The sequence below is a fragment of the Leptodactylus fuscus genome, chromosome 7 (assembly GCF_031893055.1).
Source record: "Leptodactylus fuscus isolate aLepFus1 chromosome 7, aLepFus1.hap2, whole genome shotgun sequence".
Taxonomy (NCBI): Eukaryota; Metazoa; Chordata; class Amphibia; order Anura; family Leptodactylidae; genus Leptodactylus; species Leptodactylus fuscus.
In genome coordinates, this window is record NC_134271.1 from 9471249 (window position 1) to 9481608 (window position 10360).

General features: G+C 43.0%; 1 protein-coding gene across 11 annotated transcripts in view; it reads left to right on the top strand.

Annotated features, from left to right (window-relative positions):
- The window catches only part of SOX6 (SRY-box transcription factor 6), a 279833-nt gene extending 269746 nt beyond the window's left edge, over positions 1-10087 (top strand). For all 11 annotated transcript variants that reach the window (XM_075280972.1, XM_075280975.1, XM_075280971.1 and 8 more), the window contains one exon: positions 1109-10087. In XM_075280972.1, coding sequence (XP_075137073.1) covers positions 1109-1412 — 304 coding nt within the window. In that variant the 3' untranslated portion in view covers positions 1413-10087. The remainder of the gene's footprint in view (positions 1-1108) is intronic.
- The last annotated feature ends 273 nt before the right edge of the window (positions 10088-10360 follow it).

Sequence of the window (10360 nt, forward strand, 5' to 3'; positions counted from 1 at the left end):
ACATTATTCTGGGGATCGCAATCTCTTTCCGAAAATGCGGAAAGTCCTGGTGGCGCTGGACGGGATATCCGGGTATCTGCTGTTTATTTGGCTCTTCGTGGATTATTTTACAGCAATAGATAGAAGTAAATCAAAAATAATACAAAAATGTTGACGATTTTAGAACAAAATATAGAACACGATGAGAATGTTCAATAGGAAGATAATAAGCAGAAGAGCTGAGTGTTCCGAAACCGCTGATGAAGACATTTAGGGTGTGTTCATGTTGACCAAATTCTGGAGCGGAAACTTTCCGCCTACCATTCACTTTAATGGGAGTTATCGTGTGAAATTGAAATGAATGGGAGGAAGGATATGGAGCGGATATTGAGGAATCCACCATGTAAATATACCCTTAAATATTGACTAGTAAGCAATGGCTTAGCTATAGGGGGTGCTGTGATAGAAGTCGCTACTGGGCCCCTGGACCCGAAGGGTGCAACAAAGATCCTTCAGACTCATAAAATATTCAACGGTTCCAAAGGGCATAAGGTAGGTAGGTGCCTATGACAGATTTTGCATTGGTCCCCGGGAGCTTCACGTTATCCCACTGCTAATAATTAGAGATGAGCGAGTACTATTCGAAACGTCCGTTTCGAATAGCACGCACCCATAGGAATGAATGGATGTAGCCGGCATGCAGGGGGTTGAGCGGCTGACCGCCGGTAAAGTCTGCGTGCCAGCCGCTTCCATTCATTCCTATGGGTGCGTGCTATTCGAAACGGACGTTTCGAATAGTACTCGCTCATCTCTACTAATGATACATTCATAGCCCACTGCACCATCTGGCACAAATTCATAGCAGAACAAAAAAATTGGACCCTATTACAGTTGTTAGGGTTTTTTTGGATCCATTTATGTCGGTTTTACATTCACAGGAGTAGAATGGGTAGGACAGCGCAAATGTGAATGTAGTGTAATGACCCATGGAGACCGAGCTGACTCATCGATTGTAAATTTTTGTGTATTCATTTTGACGGATTCTCTATATTCTGTCCTAATATAGTTTATATCATCACCTTGTCTTCTGGATATTATCCCCCCCTTCTAACTTCATCTCTTATTTTAGGCAACAGCCTCAGATCCCGATCAGCTCGGCGACAGGGGTAGTGTATCCAGGCGCGATCAGCATGGCCACAACAACGCCGTCTCCGCAGATGACATCAGATTGCTCCAGCACTTCCGCCAGCCCCGAGCCCAGTATCCCCGTCATACAGAGCACCTACGGCATGAAACTAGAAAGTGCCAGCCTGGGTGGGAACGACCTGATGAATGGGGAGGACGAAATGGAAATGTACGACGAATACGACGAGGAACCTAAATCAGACTATAGCAGCGACAATGAAGCTAATGAGGCGGTCGGTACCAACTAAAAAAAAAAATAAAAGGAAAAAACATGAACCTACATTGGAGGAAATAGTGAGGAAATCTGCTCTTGACTTTGGAGTTTTATCAAAAAATTTCTCAAAGAGCCTGCATGCGTATGTGGTTTCCACAATCTCATCAGCAGAATGGTCTTAAATATTTCATGTGTGACACAGAATGACTTCCCCTAGTTTTTTTTTTTTCTTTGAACTTTTTTTTTTTTATTTTATTTTAAGTGAACATATATGTAAAAAGGTAAAAAAAAAAACAAAAAAAAAACAAAACCTCTCCGACATCTGGACTTGAACTGAAATGAAGCGGTAGGCGTCCGACGAGTCTTACATTTAGTGTGTTTTTTCCTTTTTGAATGCTGATAGTTTTCAGTTACTGTTTTTGGATGGGGTATAAACATTCTCACTCAGGTATGTACCAGCCAACAAGTTGTGAATGTGTTTTTATGCTGACTTCTTTTAGGAGATAGGTACTGATTTTTACGTACTGGAAATCCAGACATGTAGACACCCGCAAAGAACTCTCCATTGGTGGAACCTCTTTGGACACTTTTTTTCCCCCCCTCTCTATCCATTATTTTGGTGCCAAACATCTTGTAACCGGTCAGGTGACGTCTTAATGGAAAAAAACGAAACAAAAAAGTCTTAGAAAATACCACGATCCGCTACAGTTTTCAGAGAATGGTCTTGGTCGCTCCCATCTTGTTTACGAGGATCTCGCGACCTGCTACTTTCTACAGATATACAAAGTGTCTCGGGACGTTGTGTAGCTGAAGCTGATCACATCGATGGTGCTGGTCGATCTGTCCAATTGCTGCCGTCAGCTTAGCGGCTTACTAGGCCCCTGTTTACCTGTGCATTCAGTCTTAAGACACCCTCTTAATTTGATAATGTTCATTCCAGAATGCAAAGGGTCCACCTTTTGATAGCCCCTGCCCTCCTCCACGGCCCTGATCTGATTTAGAAATGCAGTATGGAGAGATCGTTCCAAGAAAGTCATCAATGATATGTCCAGCTTCTACCCTGGCGATTGGAGGCATCATGGTTGTCATTGTCCCATCTAGCTTAGATACAGAATTCTTGGCCGGTCGATTGTGGAGGATATCTGTACGTGCCAATACCTGTATAGCCCCCTGTCTGGAGAGGGTTGGGAAGGGATCAGTCTCCTATTTGTGCAGCCCTGAAAATAGTTGAGAAACATTCCTATCCTTGTATGAATAGTCTCCTAAACTGTATTCAAGGGGATGGGTCATGTGACTTGATCGGTTGGGAAATATATGGCTGCAGATTGATAAGACCCATTCAGTGTTCCCACCCGTTCTGCAATTCACGTGGTCCAGGGGTGTCCCGAAAAATGTTATCAATGGTGCATTCCTATCGAAATCCATCTGCAGGGATCGCCATTGGTGTAAGGCCTTATTCACACGACAGTGACCTTTTTTTTGACGGATGTAACCGCCATTAAAAACAGAAATACACGTTTGTTTTCAATGGCCATGTTCCATTTTTGATGGCCAAGCGTCATCTGTTTTGCATCAATTTTTGACCATCAGTGAACAAATCTTATAACTAGGGTTGAGCCAATCTTGAGATTTCAAGATCGATTTTAAAATCCGATTTCCGATCATTTTCCAGCCGGTCTTGATCCTGATCGCGATTGTGAAATTTGCTCGATCGCCGATCAGAATCCAATCTTTTCTGATCCCGATCCTCAACCCTAATCAATGCTTTTCTATGGGAAAAGTCACTTTTAGGGTTGAGCCGGTCTTGAGATAACTCCGACGTCGATCCCGCTGGAAAAGATCGGGATCGGAATTCCGATTGCGATCGTGAAATTTACTTGATCACCGATCGGAATCCAATCTTTTCCGATCCCTCAACCCTACTTATAACCTTTATTCCCTGTCGTCCCACCAGCAGCACAAGGCCCCGTATTGTGCCGCTGTTGGGACTAAGGGAAAACAGATCATCTACACCAGGGGTAGGGAACCTTCGGCTCTCCAGCTGCTGTCAAACTACAACTCCCATCATGCTCCATTCACTTCCATGGGAGTTCCCAGAACAGCAGAGACAGTATGCATGCTGGGAGTTGTAGTTTTGCAACAGCTGGAGAGCCGTACGTTCCCTACCCCTGATCTACACAATTCATTGGTCTTTCTTTTTTAACCCAAACCCACCGGACGTAACAGAAGACGTCAATCCATTAAAAACAGATTCATCGATTTCTGTTAGATCCGTGAAAACGGACAAAGCTGAAGCCTCTCAGTTTTTTGATGGCCGTGAAGAACGGTACATCCCCCTAAAAAATGGTCCTTATGTTCGCGTGTGAATAAGGCCTAACTCGACATATTGTATAACTCAAGGACGTGACGTAATCCTCACCTTACATCGTCCCTGGGTTCCAAAAAAGTCTTACAGTTGTCTACAGTAAAGAGGGGGCGTTTTTGGTATTTTTCGGCATTTGGCGGGATGTTGTTGTGCATCTTTGTACATTACGTCATGATTTTTATGCTTTTACATTAGTTGCTTTTTTTTTTTTTTTTTTTATGACCGTAAAAAAAAAAATGGAAAAAAAAAAAGTTTTATTATAGCGGCAAAGAACAAAGCGATTGTTCTGTCATTCTGAAACTTGATTTTTCTTGTACTATAGAAACCAGAATTTTTTTTGTTTCTTTGCTCCCTAAGTGTTATAACAAGCACTGGATATAAATGGTATTTTTATCACTTCTGACAAATGTGAAGCTGTTGTATGAACAAACGTCACCTGTTATAGACTCGTGTGGGCTCGCCTCGCAGTCGCCCGATCTGACTCACTTATATATATAGATATATTTTTTAATGTCTAGTTATTTCATTTTTATTTATGCAGGACGCTTTTGCTGGCTTTGAACGCTTTGGTTGAAGCTCCAGTAGGGCGCCGCCCTTGTGTCCGTACAAGACAAACCTCACAATCACCAGACAAACAATCATATGCACTGACTCGAATACAAATAATATAGGTTTTTTTTTTTTCTTTTTCTGAAAAGTATTGATTTCCTTATTTATTGCCGATATTGGCTAAAAAAATAATGTAAAAAAATAAAATAAAAAATAGCGACAATCGTGAATTAGAATTGGAGAGTCTATGACCCATCCTCCATCTTGTGTAATTATGATGTAAATAAGGCGTCACGATGTCTTTCCAGGTACTGGAGACTTCCTGTACATTAACTTATAGATTTTACTATCTGCTTCACATTAGTCTTTGTTGTTCTGGGAATAATATTAGGCCTGGTTGTACCGTGATGGCAGGACGGGTGAGATATTCGGGTGCGGGCAGCGGGTCATAGAGAGGAATAGGATGGCCGTCATAGGTTACCATTATGACACGTGTGCAGATAGTCTACACCGCTACCGTGGCGTATACACGTGGCGATCTCTAGTAATCTGATACTGTCAGAATGTGTCAGCTGCAATATAAAGTCATACATGACGCGTTTCACGCTCCCCATAAAACAAAACAACAAGTTTTAAGATTAATCTCTTAACAATAAATTATGGTTTTAGCCAAGAGATCGGATTATTGTCTAGAAACATGTAGAGATGAGTGAACCAGTTTGCATCGCAACGGACTTGATCAAGAGTTTCCAACTCAAACCTGAGACTATTGTTGTTTGTCATCCACAGAATGGCTATTATATTCCTGGGTTCTCTTCAGATCCCAGAGTATAAGAAGTGGAGGTTCAGGGAAGGTGCGGAAACTTAAGTAGTTATACTCGTCATCCCGCATCTCTCATGGGTGTCCTCGCAGCATCCGGTGCTCCCTCAGGTCCTCTTCTGGTCTCCAGAGTACTCATACGGCCAGTGATTGGGCCTCAGCGGTCACTTGGGGTATCTCAATGTCCTGAGGTTTCCATTGACGTTTCATGACATCCGCGTGCCACATAGGACTGCTCACAGGCCTCCGTGGTCCCCAGGATCCATGAAATGATCCAGGAGGCCAAAAGAGGACCTCAAGAAAGCACCAGATGCTGCTGAGGCGAGTATAACTGTATACTATGGTCCTCACCTCCAGTTATTAAAGAGACCCTACAGTATAACAATAGCACTTACGGTTCGGCCGATACAAATCTTTGGACTGAACCACTTGAACTTGAAAGAAATCTTTAGAAAGTCGGCCATGGTTGAAATGTTCACCCAGTAGCGGGATGAAAGATCTTTGATAGGATGTTCCCAGAAAGGACTTTTTATTTTGTGCCCGGTGTCATTGAACACTTGTGGCCTGTGCGAAGTATTGCACTGGCCGATACCGGCTAAAACTTGTATCAGCAAAACCATCTTTTATTTATCGCCAGTTTAACTCCGACCCATCCCCTTCCGACATCTCTGCCCTGACAACCATGCTTAGCAGGGAAATAGCGGCCTGTACACCAGCAAAAAACTTAGCCCTGAGAAGCGATTTGTCTCTGTAGTTTTGTTGCCCGTCATGGATGTAGAGGACAACTATCTGTCACAGTGTTAGCAGCGAGGCCGAACCTGTAGCTCATCATTACCATGAATATGTAGAATTGCTCCACAATGTCCCCCGATTTCCATGGGACCACCCAGTATCTGAGCCCTTATGGTCACTTTGTAACGTGCACAGATGTAGCAGAGCAGAATTTGTCACGTATGTTTAATTCTCTGTAATATCACAACTGGCTACCAGTTCAGCTCTGCTACATCTCATCGCATCAGAATGAGGGGTGCATTGTGGAGTCCCCTAAGTTCAGCGCAGTCTCTGCATTAATCTAGGTTGGCACAAGGAGGTTCCTACAGGTGATCAAATCTCGGTGACGTATCGGTGGGGGGGTAAGTTACAATCCTAGTGGTCACGTAATCTATAGGTTATGATAACAGCGGCTTCTTCATTCTCATAGGGTACAAAAGCTTCACGAGTCTTAAATGGGTTCTCCATCCCCAAATTTACTTTTCATATTTATGATCTATTCACAGGTTAATCTGGAAAAGGATCGGTGCTGCAAACGCTCCCCGTCCTCTAGAACAGCTGATCTGTGTGGGGTCCAGGTCTCGGACCCCCAGAGATCACATACTGTATAACCTGTAGATAGGTCAGCAGTATGGAAAGTCAATTTGGGGACAGACAACCCCTTTAAATGCAGGATGGTGACATGGAGGAAATGTGTGCGTACTGAGGGAAGTGACAGAGGTGTCCTGTATTATTATTACTACGTATGGTACTTAGCAATACATTTCCAGCCAGGGAATTGCAGGCGTCTGTTCTCGCACTGTACGGTACTTGTATCTAGAACAAGACACAATGCAGGTGACACGTGATCTGCAGATCATCCACTGTGCGGAGACTTGCACTTTACTGGGTTAGGTTTTAGGATTTAGAAATAGTCGGGAGATTGGTCTTTGTGACGGATGAATCCACAGTCCTGCAGAGAAAGGTGCGGCGGAGTAATGGGGGCGGTGAGAATATTATGTGATGGTTTACGATGGATGTTCTTGTAGAGCGGAGCGCATACGTGTCGATTTGGGGCCTGGCTTCGTCCTATGATGAGGCAGCTATGACCCGCAGCATTGTACATCTGGGCAGAGGTGTAACGTGAAGCTCCGGGGCCCTAATGCAGAATCTGTAATGGGCTCCTTGTGTCATTTAGAATAGCGATATATTTTATGTGGTAGAGGGACCCCTCAGGGTCCAAGGCGCATTGACCTCTGACCCCAGGACTTTAAGTCTTCCCAGTTTTACTCTTTGCTCCATCCCCAATTGCTCAGATCCCAGAATGCACTGTTGTAGTTTATTTCCCGCAGACTCAGACTGCTATACAACCCTCCATGTGCTGTATAACGCAACGGCAGATCCTGTATCCTAAGAGCTTACAGCACACTACAATGACTCCTGTCAATGCAGCTCTGGATGTGACTAGAGTATGAGGTCACATATGAGACTGGGAAGGGGAGAATGTAAACTGGTAACAGTTTCCAAGCAGCAACCGGCAGAACTGTGAATGCAGCTCTGGATGTACAGCTCTAGATTTAGATGTAAACTGTTGGATCTTTCTAGCACGTTCTGTATGACCGCCATGTAGGTCTATAGTGAGATACTGCTGTGATTTTGAGGACTGAATAGATCTGGCTTTGTGGTACGAACTAGTAATATGATTGAGTGACAACTTCCCAGCCACACGCATCCTACCAGGTTGTCAGGGACTGCTTTGACTCTCTATAGTTTTGGAGGACAGGGCTGTGGAGTCGGTAAGCCAAAAAAAAAAACAACTCCGACTCCTGCTCAGACTTTGACTGACGGTCAGTCAGAAGGAGAAAAGTTGTATAATAAATGTATGTAAATTGTATAATAATAATAATCATTGGTACCAACGACAACTACACAACCATGACTACACGACCGCGACTACACGCCCACACGACCACGACTACACAAATCACGACTACACAACCACGACTACACAAGTCATGACTACACAACCACGACTACACAAATCACGACTACACAAATCACGACTACACAAATCACGACTACACAAGTCACGACTACACAACCACAACTACACAAATCACGACTACACAAATCACGACTACACAACCACGACTACAACTCCACAGCCCTATAGGAGAGAAATTAAAATTGTAAAGTCTGAGAACCCCCAAAGTGCGGAGATGTCGAGGAAGGAGTAACACAGACATTGTATTCCCACCCGATGATAGAATAGCTATGGGTAACAATATAAGGGGCCTATACCATATCCCCATCATACACCACAACCCCGCGGACACTGCCCCCCAGAGGATTGTTCTTGTAGATGTCTCATTGATACGTGTTGCTAACAGTGACGGGTTTGTTCTTTCAGTAAATTCAATGCTGTCGAGGTCCAACGCGTTTCACACTCAGTTACATTTTTTTGGAACCTCCAACATTGAAGGGTTCAGACAATTTTCGATTAGAATGTGAAATAAGTTTGAGGTCACTGTGCGCTTCTTGTCCAGGATCGTGAGACGCCACGGCACCCTGCGTGGTTTACGCGGGCTGACCTCAGTTTACAAAAGCACTTGTTACATTTCAGTTCTTACCTTCTTCTTTTCACCCCCTCCCCCCCATCTCCTCCTCGTTTTGTAAAGTGGTTTATGTTGTATTTTATACGAAGCTGTAGAAGAATTTTTTGATAGTCCCCCCCCTCCCCCCGTGTATCATTTTTATAGACGGATATTTCAAGCTCATCTCTTGGACGTACACAATGTTTTAATTGCTGTAGACACATTTATTTTATTTTTTGTTGTTTTTTTTTTAAGCTGCGTGTCAAACGCAGAATAGTATTCTATAGAATAAGTAAAAAGTTTATGAGAGACGCAAAAGGAAAATTTGCGGCGGAAACGGAAATATTTAATTTAAGCTCTGCTTGGCTAAGGACTGTGAGCCGGGGGAGGGTGGGGGGGTCATGACGCTCACACATAATGGGATACGTGCAAATACATTTAAAAAAAAAAGCTGCCTGTATGCTGCACATTGCAGACCGGCGAGTGTGCATTGTCTGTTCGTCTTCCTTGTGTCGATTTGTCTGATGCTTTTTTTTTTATTATTTTATTTTTAATGTTTTGTCTTTTAAGTTAAAGGAGAAAAAAAAAATTGCAATTTTTTTTTTTTTTTTTTTTACATTGTATCCCCCGCGATTTATAGCAAAATAAAGAATAAAACTGGCTTAGCATTTCTGTTCTTACATCATTGTATTGTCATATCCGAGGCTTGTAGGCGATGTAACCCTTCCTCCGCCATGATGTTGTACGTTGTTTGTGATGTATATTGTGAGGTTGTATCTTTTATGTTAATTTAATCAGCACAATTCACTGACATGCTGGACTGACATGCTCGCTGCTCTCTGGAAGCAAAAAAAGTTCTAGATCGGGCTGTTGGGACGATCTAAAGCTTGTGTCTCAATATCTTGCCGGGAAAGGGGGAGGGTACCTCGAAAAACTCCCGCTTGCGATTTTTTATTTTTTTTTCTTAATGTTTTTGAGTTCTTTGTAAGATAGCGGTACCCTCGCAAGCCAACGGCTTTGGATTATTGGGGCGTTTCGAGGAAATAGAACAAAAAAAAAAAAAATGAACAGAAAACTTGTGTCTATTGCTGCTTTGAATATGTTTTAAAAGTCTGAAAATGTAAATAGTTTATCAAAAAAAAAAAAAATTCTGTACAGTCCAGTGTAAAGTTTTTAACTGAACTTTAAGAAGTTGCCATCACTTGTGTCTCACAGTCTCCTCTCGGTACAATTACCTGTTTGCTAAGGGTAAAAAAATAAAAATTAAAAAAAAAAAAAAGACGAAAACTCAATAAAACCTGCTCAGAACGATGATCCCAGCTCTTGCTTTGACTCCTTTTGTGCAGTATTGACGTGAGGTAACACGATTGACTTTGACTCATGGCTCGGAGCATGGACCATCAGAGACTCGGCCCCCACTCCCCCTCCGCAGCGCACAAAGTGCTCACTGTAATATGTTTAACATGCGATGTTAGGGAAAACGCTAACCGTAAGGAAGAGACTGTAAAATGACCTATTTATGCTAATTTACCTCAAGACTGTCCCTCCGACCCTAATCGATTCACCGCCACTCCATCTTTTGTACTGATGTTGACACTTACTGATTAAAGATACATTTTGTTTTACGATAATGGTGTCCGTCTGGTATGTTATAGGTTATACGAGTGTGCAGAAGGCAGCGCTGGGGTCTGCGGCACAGGGGGCTCAAGGGCCTTAAGTCTTACGCCTGGCATATGTAATGCTGAGACATCTTACACTGGTCAGAAAGGTTACTGTATCTCCTTAAGGCCGGAAATGCCACGATTTGGCCGCAGTTTAAATGCCGCAAGAAAAATCATGGCGTTATACAGTACATGCAAAATGGATAGGATTTGTGCGAATCCCATACCCACTTCGCGGTTAAA